At 44.0% G+C, this 15,665-nt stretch overlaps 2 protein-coding genes across 2 annotated transcripts; both read left to right on the top strand.

The window, feature by feature from the left end:
• Positions 1–573: 573 nt before the first annotated feature.
• LOC142072288 (olfactory receptor 5W2-like) lies at positions 574–1,506 on the top strand. The gene has a single exon (XM_075128984.1). It carries the CDS (start codon positions 574–576, stop codon positions 1,504–1,506), a length of 933 nt encoding a protein of 310 aa, XP_074985085.1.
• A 12,862-nt stretch (positions 1,507–14,368) lies between these two features.
• On the top strand, positions 14,369–15,307 carry LOC142072287 (olfactory receptor 8U3-like). The gene has a single exon (XM_075128983.1). It carries the CDS (start codon positions 14,369–14,371, stop codon positions 15,305–15,307), a length of 939 nt encoding a protein of 312 aa, XP_074985084.1.
• Positions 15,308–15,665: the final 358 nt, after the last annotated feature.

The following is a 15,665-nucleotide window of genomic DNA, read 5'->3' as shown; positions in this document are numbered from 1 at the left end:
TACCCCTTTAGCTAAAGGAGCAAAGCCCTTGGTTGGAAAAAAGTAGGCAATTACCTAGTCACTGAAGCCAGAGCTTCCCATGATGTCTCTGGGTTTTCAGACAGGCTAAAATAAATGCCAAAAAGCTTACTAAGCACGGTAAGCAACTTTACCCCAAACGGACATGCCAAGCCACAGAGCTCCCCTTATCCAAAGAGGGTGGAAAAATTGACACTCCGTTACTCTCACCCCTTCTTTAGAGATGGAATAATCCCTTCAGACTGATTCTCTCACAGCAGAGTCACAAGTTACTGTTTTCTTTTCGGATTTGTGAACAGTAATGTTTGTGTGTGGGACATGATTAACCTGTGTGTCATTGTGTTTGCACAGAGTGTGCATTTTATCGAACGCCTGGAATTACCAGCTGCGAATATCTGGCTCTGTGGACTAAGCCCTTCCCAGAGCAGGTACTGATGTCCATTAAGAAACTGATCTCCATTTATCCTCTCTTACCTCATTACAGAGAAGGGGCAGGTTTTCTGCACCCTTCACCTGCCCACATCTCTGTAGCTGCCTGATCTGTGTTCAGAGAAGATGGGAAATCACTCGGAGGCGACTGAGTTCATTCTCTCAGGACTGACAGATCGTCCAGAGCTGCAGGCCCCTCTCTTTGTGGTATTCCTACTGATTTATGGTATCTCCCTGGTGGGGAATGGGGGGATGATCTTGTTAATCACGATTGATCCCCGACTCCACACACCCATGTACTTTTTCCTCAGGAATTTGTCTTTCTGTGACCTCTGCCTTTCCTTGATAATTTCTCCTAAGATGCTGCTGAATTTCTTAGCCGAGAGGAAAAGCATTTCTTACACTGCCTGTGCTGTGCAAATGTATCTCTCTTTCGTTTTTGGAGATGTTGAGTGCCTCTTGCTGGCTGTGATGGCGTATGACCGTTATGTGGCCATCTGTAACCCGCTGCTCTATACGGTCAGCATGTCCAGGCAGCTTTGTAAACAGCTGGTGGCTGGGGTGTATGCTGTGGGGGTGGTGGATTCAATGATATACACGTGTTGTACATTTCGGCTGTCATTCTGCAGCTCCAACATCATCAATCATTTCTTCTGTGATGTCCTCCCACTGTTGGCGCTCTCCTGTTCTGACACCCACATCAATGAGATTGTGATGTTTGCTCTGATGAGCTGCATTACAGGGAGCAGCTTTGTGACTGTCCTCCTCTCCTATGTCTATATCATCTCCACCATCCTGCAGATCCGCTCTGCCGAGGGCCGGCACAAAGCCTTCTCCACCTGCACTTTCCACTTAACCACTGTGGTCCTGTATTTTGGCACCCTCCTCTTCATATATTTGCGTCCCACCTCCAGCTATTCCATGGACAGAGACAAAGTGGCCTCAGTGTTTTACACACTGGTGATCCCCATGTTGAACCCCCTCATCTACAGCCTGAGGAACACAGAGGTGAAGGACGCCCTGAGGAAAGCAATGAATAAACTCCTAACCAATTCTTGAATCTTTTTAACTCTGTATTGGTTTAGTGATGGGGAGTTGAAACAGTTGAATTCAATTCCCAGCCCATTACGATGTAATTTTGCAGAGCCCATATGATTATTGTTCATTATTATTTTGTTATTAAAATTAATTTGTTTGTATTCCAACAAGGTCTGCAGGCCTCAGCTGAGGTCATTGGACAAAACCTGAGGAAGACTCACAGGTCCAGAAAGAGAGAATGATTTTATAAGCTGGTTCCTAGGGGCATCCACCTAGAGGGTGAGATATTCAACTTCACATCTCAGGACAGTGAGTGGCAGTTCCCACTGTATTTTTCACTGAATGCATCCGATGAAGTGAGCTGTAGCTCACAAAAGCTTATGCTCAAATAAATTTGTTCGTCTCTAAGGTGCCACAAGTCCTCCTTTTCTTTTTGCGGCTACAGGCTAACATGGCTGCTACTCTGAAACAGTTCCAAAGGGGTTTCTGTGACACAACCTGTCATACAGAGTTTAGGAATAAAATTGCAAAACAATGTGTGTGTCTGGGGCGGGGGGGACGTGGGCGGCATGGGGAGACAGCACAAGAATCGATGGACTTCAATTGCAGGAAGGGTGGTTTAGGTTGGGCATTAGGTAAAACATCCCAACAGTGAGGGTGGCTAAGGAGTGGAATAACTTGCCCAGGAAGGTTGTGGAATCTCCACCGCTACAGATTGTTAAGAGCAGGTGAGACAAACACCTGTCAGGGATGGTTCTAGATAATACTCAGTTGTGCTGTGAGTGCAGGGGAATGGACGAGATGACCTCTCGAGATCCCTTCCAGTCCTCTGATTCTATGATCTCACAAGGAGCCCTGCACTCGGGGGTGGGGGGACGCCAGCCTGAGCACTGGCAGGGCAAGGGACACGCATCCGTCTCCACTTGACATTCAGCTCCACTGCACCCCCACCTCATGCACACACACATAGTGTCCACTGCACACCAAACACACACACACAGAGTCAGAGTGCCCACTACACACACACAGCCTGACACTGAGCTCAATCAGAATGCAGAATAATCTCTACGGGGAAGCTGGGACAGCTGCAATATTTCCAATGAGCCTGAACAAAAAGAACCGAAGAGGATTCTGCTGCCCTGGCCGGGAGATAGGACTCGATTTCCCAAATGGTCTTTTCCATCGGCAGCTTCTCTGAGGCCTGGTTTATGCTGAAAAAAAAAGATCAACAGAGCTCCGTCAGACAGGGAGGGGAAACTTTTCACACCCTGTGGGTGGCAGTTAGCTTGTACTGACCTTCAGTGTCATTCTTCCATTGACCTAGCTACTGCCTCTCAGGGACGTGGATTAACTACATCGAAGGAAAAATCCTTCCTTCACTGTGGAAAGGATCTACACTATGGCGCCGCTGCACATCATAGCTGAGTCAATGTAATGGCCTTAGTATAGATATTCCCTGTATCGATCGGTGAGTTTTCCCCCTTCCCATTAAAGCGATTTTTCTCTCCTTTTCCTGTCACTCTTCTCCCTCCCTTGATAAAACTCTTTCCTTCCTTTGATAGGTAAATATGTTCAGAAAAGTTGAAAAATTTCCTCTTAGGATAATTTCTTCCTTCCCCTCCCATGAATTTCATTTCAATTAAAGGCTGAAATGCTCTGAAACTGACTTACTTGTCCATGACCTGGTGGTACCTCTCTATTTCTCTGCCCTTCGCTTACAATGAGTGGAGGACGGAAACAGTACCAGCTCAGAACCCAAAAATCAGACTAAGAGTTGAATTTTTCCCTGTTTGCTAACCACACCAATGTTACCCTTAATACCTCTGGAGCTGCTAACTTTGGCGGCAGAGGTTAAATTTGGCTTTGATGACTTTGAGATTTGGTCCCTAGAGCAACTTTGCTCCCAGGACAACAGGTGTGCACAGCACATGCAATTAATGGTGTTGCCGTGTCTTTCCTTGTGGAAATGGAACACAGACGGACAGAGAATCAGCTGGCCTGGATCGCTGTCTCTCCTGTGAGGTCATTTTAACATGATACAAAACTGAGGTGACTATATTCCACTTTATTTGTCGGTCACCTCTTCAAATGCCTCTTAAAGTAATTTCCCAACTTTGGGATGGAAAGGTGTCCAGAAATGAGTGAATTTCATCTTGACTAATTAAATTATTGTCAAAAACAATACCGTTTGGATTGACCTGAAACTTTTCACAAACATGTTACAAAAACTGGTAGCAGCCAGTCAGGCAGCGGCACAGACAGCTGCAGCGGCACAGGAGCTAGCAAACAGAGCTGTAAACAGGGGAGTTTGAGTGGGAGTTTGAAAGGGGAGTTTGTCTTGTGGTGCTTGTGTGGGGTTTGTTTTTGCTGTGGGTGGTGGTGTTTGGGTGTGGTTTGTGTTTCCCTGATTAACAGGATTTAGGTGGGAAGGCTATGACAGATTCAGAGGTGGCAGTGGGAGTGACCCATGTCGCAGATGACACAATGAAGATGACTGGATGTGGAAGCTGTGGTATGTACATGATCCTGGAGGGGGTACCTGGTAAGAGTTTTGTCTGCATGAAATGCCGTCTGATAGAGCTGATGGAGGAAAAGATCAGAGGTTTGGAGATGCAGGTGGAAAGTCTGGTAGAGTTTAGGAAGGGGTTTGAGCAGATTATGGAGCAAAGACATGAGGTATTTGAAGGGAAAAGCTCAGACTTGCAGATGGAAGCAGGACTAGGGAATTCTGAGGGGAGACTGGGTGAGGAAAGTGGTCAGTGGAAGCATGTGACTAAAAACTAGGCAGAGGAAAAGACGGGCTAGTGAAGGAGAAATAGAGCTTCAGAATAGGTTTGCAGAGTTGGAAAATGACGAAGGGGCTCAGCAGGTAGTCACTGAAGGTGACAGGGCAAGGAAGAAGAGAAGAGCGGTTAGTCCTATAGGAAAAGGGGAAGAGTTAATGGAGATTACACCAAATATGAGCCCCAGGAGGATACAGGATGGGTTAAAAAGGATTACAAGGGAGAATGGGAATGGAAAGAACTTGCAGCCAGAGGGAACAGGGGATAGACTGGAGAATAGCACCGTCACTAGGAAAAGGCAGGTCTATGTGATTGGGGACTCTTTACTGAGAAGAATAGATAGGCCTGTAACCAGAGCTGATCCAGAAAATAGGAGGGTGTGCTGTCTTCCAGGTGCTAAGATACGGGATGTAGACCTGAGGTTGAAAAGGATTCTAAAGGGAGCGGGAAAGAATCCCCTAATTATCCTTCATGTGGGAACAAATGATACGGCTAGATTCTCGCTGGAAAGTATTAAGGGAGACTATGCTAGGCTGGGGAGGACGCTTAAGGAAATTGAGGCTCAGGTGATCTTTAGTGGGATTCTGCCTGTTCCTAGAGAAGGGCAACAAAGGTGTGACAAGATTATGACTATCAATAGATGGCTTAGGCAGTGGTGCTATAAGGAGGGCTTTGGGATGTATGGTCATTGGGAGGCATTCATGGATAGAGGACAGTTCTCTCGGGATGGACTTCATCTGAGTAGGGAAGGAAATAGACTTCTAGGATGGAGGTTGGCACAACTGATTAAGAGAGCTTTAAACTAGGAATTTGGGGGAGATGGTTGGGAGATGTCCAGGTAATCTCCACGCCAGAATTTAGCATAGAGTGGAAAGAAAATGAAGTAAGAGTGGATACAGCTGTAGGTAGGAGGAAGGGCAGTGTAGATACAAGTCTAATAGGTTATACTGGTAGTAAAATAACCGTGCCTAATAGGGTACAGAATGTGAGTGAGGCCAAACAGCAAAAATTAAGATGTTTGTACACTAATGCAAGGAGCCTAGGTAATAAAATGGAGGAACTAGAGTTACTGGTGTAGGAAGTGAAACCAGATATTATAGGTATAACAGAGACCTGGTGGAATAGTAGTCATGACTGGGCTACAGGTATTGAAGGGTATGTGCTGTTTAGGAAAGACCGAAATAAAGGTAAAGGTGGTGGAGTAGCACTCTATATCAGTGATGAGATAGAATGTAAAGAAATAAGAAGCGATGAAATGGATATGACTGAGTCTGTCTGGGCAACAATTAAATTGGGGAAGAAAACTATTAGAGCCTCCCCTGGGATAGTGCTTGGGGTGTGCTATAGACCGCCGGGATCTAATTTGGATATGGATAGAGCCCTTTTTAATGTTTTTAATAAAGTAAATACTAATGGAAACTGTGTGATCATGGGAGACTTTAACTTCCCAGATATAGACTGGAGGACGAGTGCTAGTAATAATAATAGGGCTCAGATTTTCCTAGATGCGATAGCTGATGGATTCCTTCAGCAAGTAGTTGCTGAACCGACTAGAGGGGATGCCATTTTAGATTTGGTCTTGGTGAGTAATGAGGACCTCATAGAGGAAATGGTTGTAGGGGATAATCTTGGCTCAAGTGATCATGAGCTAATTCAGTTCAAACTGAATGGAAGGATTAACAAAAATAAATCTGCAACTAGGGTTTTTGATTTCAAAAGGGCTGACTTTCAAAAATTAAGGAAATTAGTTAGGGAAGTGGATTGGACTGAAGAATTTATGGGTTTAAAGGTAGAGGAGGCCTGGGATTATTTTAAATTAAAGCTGCAGAAGCTATCGGAAGCCTGCATCCCAAGAAAGGGGAAAAAATTCATAGGCAGGAGTTGTAGACCAAGCTGGATGAGCAAGCATCTTAGAGAGGTAATTAAGAAAAAGCAGAAAGCATATAGGGAGTGGAAGAAGGGAGGGATCAGTAAGGAAAGCTACCTTATTGAGGTCAGAATATGTAGGGATAAAGTGAGACAGGCTAAAAGTCAAGTAGAGTTGGACCTTGCAAAGGGAATTAAAACCAATAGTAAAAGGTTCTATAGTCATATAAATAGGAAGAAAACAAAGAAAGAAGAAGTGGGACCGCTAAAAACTGAGGATGGAGTGGAGGTCAAGGATAATCTAGGCATGGCCCAATATCTAAACAAATACTTTGCCTCAGTCTTTAATAAGACTAAAGAGGATCTTAGGGATAATGGTAGCATGATAAATGGGAATGAGGATATGGAGGTAGACATCACCATATCTGAGGTAGAAGCGAAACTCAAACAGCTTAATGGGACTAAATCGGGGGGCCCAGATAATCTTCATCCAAGAATATTAAAAGAATTGGCACAAGAAATTGCAAGCCCATTAGCAAGAATTTTTAATGAATCTGTAAACTCAGGGGTTGTACCGTATGATTGGAGAATTGCTAACATAGTTCCTATTTTTAAGAAAGGGAAAAAAAGTGATCCAAGTAATTATAGGCCTGTTAGTTTGACATCTGTAGTATGCAAGGTCTTGGAAAAAATTTTGAAGGAGAAGGTAGTTAAGGACATTGAAGTCAATGGTAAATGGGACAAAATACAACATGGTTTTACAAAAGGTAGATCGTGCCAAACCAACCTGATCTCCTTCTTTGAGAGAGTAACAGATTTTTTAGATAAAGGAAACGCAGTGGATCTAATTTACTTAGATTTTAGTAAAGCGTTTGATACTGTGCCACATGGGGAATTATTAGTTAAATTGGATAAGATGGGCATCAATAGGAAAATTGAAAGGTGGATAGGGAATTGGTTAAAGGGGAGACTACAACGGGTCCTACTGAAAGGTGAACTGTCAAGTTGGAGGGAGGTTACCAGTGGAGTTCCTCAAGGATCAGTTTTGGGACCAATCTTATTTAATCTTTTTATTACTGACCTGGGCACAAAAAGTGGGAGTGTGCTAATAAAGTTTGCAGATGATACAAAGCTGGGAGGTATTGCTAATTTAGAGAAGGACAGGGATACCCTACAGGAGGATCTGGATGACCTTGTAAACTGGAGTAATAGGAATAGGATGAAATTTAATAGTGAGAAGTGTAAGGTCATGCATTTAGGGATTAATAACAAGAATTTTAGTTATAAGCTAGGGACGCATCAACTAGAAGTAACGGAGGAGGAAAAGGACCTTGGAGTATTGGTTGATCATAGGATGACTATGAGCTGCCAATGTGATATGGCTGTGAAAAAAGCTAATGTCATCTTGGGATGCATCAGGAGAGGTATTTCCAGTAGGGATAAGGAGGTTTTAGTACCGTTATATAAGGCACTGGTGAGACCTCACCTGGAATACTGTGTGCAGTTCTGGTCTCCCATGTTTAAGAAGGATGAATTCAAACTGGAACAGGTACAGAGAAGGGCTACTGGGATGATCCGAGGAATGGAAAACTTTCTTATGAAAGGAGACTCAGGGAGCTTGGCTTGTTTAGCCTAACTAAAAGAAGGTTGAGGGGAGATATGATTGCTCTCTATAAATATATCAGAGGGATAAATACCAGAGAGGGAGAGGAATTATTTAAACTCAGTACCAATGTGGACACAAGAACAAATGGATATAAACTGGCCACTAGGAAATTTAGATTAGAAATTAGACGAAGGTTTCTAACCATCAGAGGAGTGAAGTTTTGGAATAGCCTTCCGAGGGAAGTAGTGGGGGCAAAAGATCTATCTTGCTTTAAGATTAAACTCGATAAGTTTATGGAGGAGATGGTATGATGGGATAACATGGTTTTGGTAATTAAATATTCAAGGTAAATAGGCCCAATGGCCTGTGATGGGTTTTTAGATGGGGTAAGATCCAAGTTACCCGTGAAAGAATTTTCTGTAGTATCTGGCTGATGAATCTTGCCCATATGCTCAGGGTTTAGCTGATCGCCATATTTGGGGTCGGGAAGGAATTTTCCTCCAGGGCAGATTGGAAGAGGCCCTGGAGGTTTTTCGCCTTCCTCTGTAGCATGGGGCACGGGTCACTTGCTGGAGGATTCTCTGCTCCTTGAGGTCTTCAAACTACAATTTGAGGACTTCAATAGCACAGATATAGGTGTGAGGTCTTTTTTAGGAGTGGTGGGTGAAATTCTGTGGCCTGCATTGTGCAGGAGGTCAGACTAGATGATCATAATGGTCCCTTCTGGCCTTAATATCTATGAATCTATGAAACTCCTAACAGCTTTGTCCCAAAACAATGTTTGTGTGAGTGTGTGTGGGGGGGGGGGGAGGATTTCATAGATTCATGGATGTTAAGGTCAGAAAGGACCATTATGATCATCTAGTCTGACCTCCTGCACAACGCAGGCCACAGAATCTCACGCACCCACTCCTGCGAAAAACCGCTCACCTATGTCTAAGCTATTGAAGTCCTCAAATTGCGGTTTAAAGACTTCAAGGAGCAGAGAATCCTCCAGCAAGTGACCCATGCCCCATCCTACAGAGGAAGGCGAAAAACCTCCAGGGCCCCTAACAGTCTGCCCTGGAGGAAAATTCCTTCCCGACCCCAAATATGGCGATCAGCTAAACCCTGAGCTTATGGGCAAGATTCACCAGCCAGATACCCAGGAAAGAATTCTCTGTAATAACTCAGCTCCCACCCCATCTAACATCCCATCACAGGCCATTTTGCCTATTTACCATGCAAATTTAAAGATTAATTTATTGCCAAAATCATGTTATCCCATCATACCATCTCCTCCATAAACTTATCGAGTTTAATCTTAAAGCCAGATAGGTCTTTTGCCCCCATTGCTTCCCTCGGAAGGCTATTCCAAAACTTCACTCCTCTGATTAAACTTCCCAATGACCAGTTTATATCCATTTGTTCTTGTGTCCACATTGGTACTGAGCTTAAATAATTCCTCTCCCTCTCCGGTATTTATCCCTCTGATATATTTATAGAGAGCAATCATATCTCCCCTCAACCTTCTTTTAGTTAGGCTAAACAAGCTAACCTCCTTGAGTCTCCTTTCATAAGACAGGTTTTCCATTCCTCGGATCATCCTAGTAGCCCTTCTCTGTACATGTTCCAGTTTGAATTCATCTTTCTTAAACATGGGAGACCAGAACTGCACACAGTATTCCAGGTGAGGTCTCACCAGTGCCTTGTAGAACGGTACTAAAACCTCCTTATCTCAACTGGAAATACCTCACCTGATGCATCCCAAGACCGCATTAGCTTTTTTCACGTTCATATCACATTGGCAGCTCATAGTCATCCTATGATCAACCAATACTCCAAGGTCCTTCTCCTCCTCCACTACTTCTAATTGATGCGTCCCCAGTTTATAACTAAAATTCTTGTTATTAATCCCTAAATGCATAAACTTACACTTCTCACTATTAAATTTTATCCTATTACTATTACTCTAGTTTACAAGGTCATCCAAATCTTCCTGTATGATATCCCGGTCTCTCTCTAAATTAGCAATACCTCCCAGCTTTGTATCATCCTCAAACTTTATTAGCACACTCCCACTTTTTGTGCCGAGATCAGAAATAAAAAGATTAAATTAGATTGGTCCCAAAACTGAGCCCTGAGGAACTCCACTGGTAACCTCCCTCCAGGCTGACAGTTCACCTTTCAGTAGGACCTGCTGTAGTCTCCCTGTTAACCATTTCCTTTTCCACCTTTCAATTTTCATATTGATCCCCATCTTTTCCAATTGAACTAATAATTCCCTGTGTCACCCCGTATCAAGCACCTTACTAAAATCTAGGTAAATTTGATCCACTGTGTTTCCTTTGTCTAAAAAAATCTGTTAATTTCTCAGAGAAGGAGATCAGGTTGGTTTGGCACGATTTACCTTTTGTAAAACCATGTTGTATTTTGTCCCATTGACCTCAATGTCCTAACTACTTTCTCCTTCAAAAAAGGCTAGTGTGTCTGGCTCAACAAGGCAGGGTTCTGGAGGCCCAGGCTGGCAGGGAAAACAGCACATCAGATGACAGGAGGGAGGGAGGGGGTGGCATGATTGGAGATACTTTGTTGCAACATCTGCAGAGCTGCTGCAGAGATCTTCATTGTTAACCACCAGTGACCAACACATGAAGGGGAGTACAATCACCTCAATTTCATATTATATTCAAAAGGCCTCACGGGAGAGACAGCGATCAAGACCAGCTGATTCTCTGGCCCCCTGTGTTCCATTTCCACAAGGAAAGACACAACAACAACATTAATTGCATGTGCTGTGCACACCTGTTGTCCTGGGAGCAAAGGTGATCCAGGGAGAAAATCTCAAAGTCATCCCAGAAAGCAGCTCCAGAGGTATTAAGGGTAACATTGGTGTGGTTAGCAAACAGGGAAAGATTCAAAACTGATTTTACGGTACTGATTTTAGGGTTCTGAGCAAGTACTGCTTCCATCCTCATTGTAAGTGAAGGGAGGAAAAACAAAGAAATACCACCAAGTCATGGACAAACAAGTCAGTTTCAGTGGGCAGAGAGAGAGAGAGAGCGAGCGGTGCCTTGGGATATCTGCCCCTTCTTTTTATAGTGCTATCCCTACTTTGACAAACATTTCCACCTGTTTACCAGAAGAGAAAAACTCTGTGTAGAAGGATGTTCCCTGCTGCTTTTTCCTCACCTTTTTGGGCTATGTTTGTTTCCCTTCCTGCTTAACGACTCTGTTTACAGCTTAGATACAAAATTAAACAGAGCACACATTTCTTTGTTTAAGAGAGAGCAGTTTGCCAGCCTCAGTTTGGAACATGTATGAATAACATGATAGAGTGTAATCTTATAACTTCACATACATTATCAAAAATGTATTAATATTTGCGATGAGAGCATTGCTATTTTAGTTGACCCATAGATTTATTTATCATCTTAAACTGAGCTCTGTGTGCAGATAATATGCATGCAAGAGGGATAGTTTTGTGAACTGCAGAAGTCCGTTCACATACATTATCAAAAATGTATTAATATTTGCGATGAGAGCATTGCTATTTTAGTTGACCCATAGATTTATTTATCATCTTAAACTGAGCTCTGTGTGCAGATAATATGCATGCAAGAGGGATAGTTTTGTGAACTGCAGAAGTCCGTAGCATGCTGTGGTCTCCTCCTGAGCTCCTCTGGTCATCAAGTGATCTCCATCAAGGAAAATGAGTGAACCTATCTTTTCAATTCTGAAGCACTTAGAGGAGAGGAAAGTGATCAGGAACAGTTAGCATGGATTCACCAAGGGCAAGTCATGCCTGACTAATCTAATTGCCTTCTATGATGAGATAACTGGCTCTGTGGATGAGGGGAAAGCTGCGGACGTGTTGTTCCTTGACTTTGGCAGGGGTTTTGACATGGTCTCCCACAGTATTCTTGCCAGCAAGTTAAAGAAGTATGGGCTGGATGAATGGACTATAAGGTGGATAGAAAGTTGGCTAGATCATTGGGCTCAATGCGGAGTGATCAGTGGCTCCATTTCTAGTTGGCAGCCAGTATCAAGTGGAATGCCCCAAGGGTCGGTCCTCGGGCCAGTTTTGTTCACTATCTTCATAAATGAACTGGAGGATGGTGTGGATTGCACCCTCAGCAAGTTTGCAGATGACAGTAAACTGGGAGGAGAGGGAGATACGCTGGAGGGGAGGGATAGGATACAGAAGGACCTAGACAAATTGGAGGATTGGGCCAAAAGAAATCTGATGAGGTTCAACAAGGACAAGTGCAGAGTCCTGCACTTAGGACGGAAGAATCCCATGCACCGCTACAGACTAGGGAACGAATGGCTCAGCAGCAGTTCTGCAGAAAAGGACCTAGGGGTTAGAGTGGACGAGAAGCTGGATATGAGTCAACAGTGTGCCATTGTTGCCAAGAAGGCCAATGGCATTTTTGGATGTATAAGTAGGGGCATTGCCAGCAGATTGAGGGACATGATCGTTCCCCTCTATTCGACATTGCTGAGGCCTCATCTGGAGTACTGTGTCCAATTTTGGGCCCCACACTGCAAGAAGGATGTGGAAAAATTGGAAAACTTCCAGCAGAGGGCAACAAAAATGATTAGGGGTCTGGAACACATGATTTATGAGGAGAGGTTGAGGGAACTGGGATTGTTTAGTCTGCGGAAGAGAAGAATGAGGGGGGATTTGATAGCTGCTTTCAACTACCTGAAAGGGGGTTCCAAAGAGGATGGATCTCGACTGTTCTCAGTGGTACAAGATGACAGAACAAGGAGTAATGTTCTCAAGTTGCAGTGGGGGAGGTTTAGGTTGAATATTAGGAAAAGCTTTTTCACGAGCAGGGTGGGGAAGCACTGGAATAGGTTACCTAGGGAGGTGGTGGAATCTCCTTCCTTAGAGGTTTATACGGTCAGGCTTGACAAAGCCCTGGTTGGGATGATTTAGTTGGAGATTGGTCCTGCTTTGAGCAGGGGTTTGGACTAGATGACCTCATGAGGTCCCTTAAACCCTGATATTCTATGATTTTGTGATTCTACTTTGGGGAGTAACCTAGCAATGGAAGGATGTAAGATACCATGGTGATTGGCATGCTATAATTATCGAGATAATCTGGAGCACTCTTACATGTTTTACAGGTTTTACATTCCACCTACTGGGGCCAGGACAATGAGGTTACTCTGAAACCATGAATAACTGAGAAGATGTCAGCTACAGCTGCAAACAATTAGTACGTTTCACCTGTATTTAACTTTCTGGTCCTTTGATTCCAAATTTATTGCTCAGGTGGTTGAAAATTTTTCTTCAGAAGTTTTTTTTTTATAGGAAATTGGATTTCCCAGTGAACTATTTTTTCCGAGAAATTATCTTTTCCCTGGAAATTATAAGCTTTCCATCAAAGTACCAAACTCCCCTCCTCCCTAAACCATGGCTGTGGGACTCTGGTGATGTTCCAGGGCAGTTCAGCAAGAGGAGAGACCATCATGCATCATGGGGGATGTAGTCCAACCTGGGAGCCTGGCCCATGGAAGAGATTGGTGGTGTGTGGTATCTGAGGAACCCCCGTGGTCGAAATATTACATTTTTAGCTAATAGATTTTGGTCTCCACAAAAGAAAAAAAACCTTTGTGGATCAGCTCTACACAGTACCCAGCTTGCACTGAAAACAGCAGGATGCAATATACCCCTAACCTCATACTCTGTAACTCTGGTAGAATTTGCATCATTTAATAACACAGTAAAAAAGAGTAGGTTTAATTAATCCCCAGGGCACCAATTAACCGAGGGTAGCTTTGGTTCACTGAATGCATTAATTAGGTGTTGTCTCTCTGAGCTCAGGTATTCCCAGTTACTTCTGGAATCATGTCCCATAGATCACACATCTGAGTATAAAACTTCACAAATGCCCCAAAGAGTCAGTTTCTGTCGATGAGGAAAAATGAAACATCTCTCTCTCTCTTCTCAGCAGGTATGTGCTATTGTCCTGAATTTCAGTCACACACACATAGAGACACCACGGGGATCAGCAGATATTAAATTCAGTACCTTCAACTCTTAATGCCTCAGCCCCAACTCCTACCCCTGCAGCTAAAGGAGCGACCTCCTTGGTTGGAAAAAAGTAGGCAACTACCTAGTCACTGAAGCCAGGGCTTCCCATGATGTTGCTGGGTTTTCATACAGGCTCCAATAAATGCCAAAAAACTAAATTAGCACAGTGAGTAAATTTACCCCAAACGGACATGCCAAGCCACAGAGCTCCCCTTGCCCAAAGAGGGTCAAAAGATTGACACTCCTTTACTCTCACCCCTTCTTTAGCGATGGAATAATCCTTTCATACTGATTCTCTCACAGCAGAGTCACAAGTCACTACTTGTTGCTCGGATTAGTGAACAGGAGTATTTGTGTGGGGGGGGCATGATTAACCTGTGTGTCATTGTGTTTGCACAGAGTGTGCATTTTATCGAACACCTGGAATGACCAGCTGTGAACATCTGGCTCTGTGGACTAAGCCCTTCCCTGAGTGGGTACTGATGTCCATTGAGAAACTGATCTGCATTCAACTTCACTTTCTTCATTACGGAGAAGGGACAGGTTTTCTGCACCATCCACCTGCCAACATCTCTGTAGCTGCCTGATCACTGTTCAGAGGAGATGGAAGAGGGAAATCACTCAGAGGTGACTGAGTTCATTCTCTCAGGACTGACAGATCGTCCGGAGCTGCAGGTCCCCCTCTTTGGAGTGTTTCTACTGATTTATGGTGTCACCCTGGTGGGGAATGGGGGGATGATCTTGTTAATCACAATTGATCCCCGACTCCACACACCCATGTACTTTTTCCTCAGGAATTTGTCTGTCTGTGACCTCTGCATTTCCTTGATAATTTCCCCTCCAATGCTGCTGAATTTCTCTGTCCAGAGGAAAAGCATTTCTTTCACTACCTGTGCTGTGCAGATGCATCTCTCTTTCTTTTTTGGAGATGTTGAGTGCCTCTTGCTGGCTGTGATGGCGTATGACCGTTATGTGGCCATCTGTAACCCGCTGCTCTATACGGTCACCATGTCTAGGCAACTTTGTAAACAGCTGGTGGCTGGGATATACGCTGTGGGGGTGGTGGATTCAATGATATACATGTGTTGTACATTTCAGCTGTCATTCTGCAGCTCCAACATCATCAATCATTTCTTCTGTGATGTCCTCCCACTGTTGGCGCTCTCCTGTTCTGACACCCACATCAATGAGATTGTGATGTTTGCTTTCATGAGCTGCATTGCAGTGAGCAGCTTTGTGACTGTCCTCCTCTCCTATGTCTATATCATCTCCACCATCCTGCAGATACGCTCTGCTGAGGGCCGGCACAAAGCCTTCTCCACCTGCAGTTTCCACTTGACCTCAGTAGTCCTGTATTTTGGCACCCTCTTCTTCATGTATTTACGTCCCACCTCCAGCTATTCCATGGACACAGACAAAGTGACCTCAGTGTTTTACACGCTGGTGATCCCCATGTTGAACCCCCTCATCTACAGTCTGAGGAATACGGAGGTGAAGGATGCCCTGAGGAAAGCATTAAATAAACTCATAACCAATTCTTGAATCTGTTTCATTCGGTACTGGTTTAGTGGAGGGGAGTGGAAACAGGTGAATTCAGTTCCCAGCCCATTATAAAGTAATTTTTCAGAGCCCGTGGGAGTATTGTTCTTTATTGTACTGTTGTTATTATTATTTTTTTTATATTCCTTCAAGGTTTTTGTATGTTTTGTATTATTTTTTTTTGTATTCCTTCAAGGTCTGCAGGCCCCAACTGAGATCAGTGGACAAAACATGGGAAGCATCACAGGGCCAGAAAGAGAGAGAATGATTTTATAAGCTGGTGGCTGGGGACCTCCACCTTGAGGGTGAAATGTTCAATTTCATGTCTCAGTATATCGGGTGGCAGCTCCAAAGCGGTTTC

This window comes from Caretta caretta, chromosome 6 (assembly GCF_965140235.1).
Source record: "Caretta caretta isolate rCarCar2 chromosome 6, rCarCar1.hap1, whole genome shotgun sequence".
In the NCBI taxonomy this organism is placed as follows: Eukaryota; Metazoa; Chordata; order Testudines; family Cheloniidae; genus Caretta; species Caretta caretta.
This window is presented reverse-complemented; position numbering and strand designations above follow the sequence as displayed.

Coding starts and splice junctions, on each gene's coding strand:
- LOC142072288 (XM_075128984.1), top strand. CDS start 574: ATGGGAAATCACTCGGAGGCGACTGAGTTCATTCTCTCAGGACTGACA.
- LOC142072287 (XM_075128983.1), top strand. CDS start 14,369: ATGGAAGAGGGAAATCACTCAGAGGTGACTGAGTTCATTCTCTCAGGA.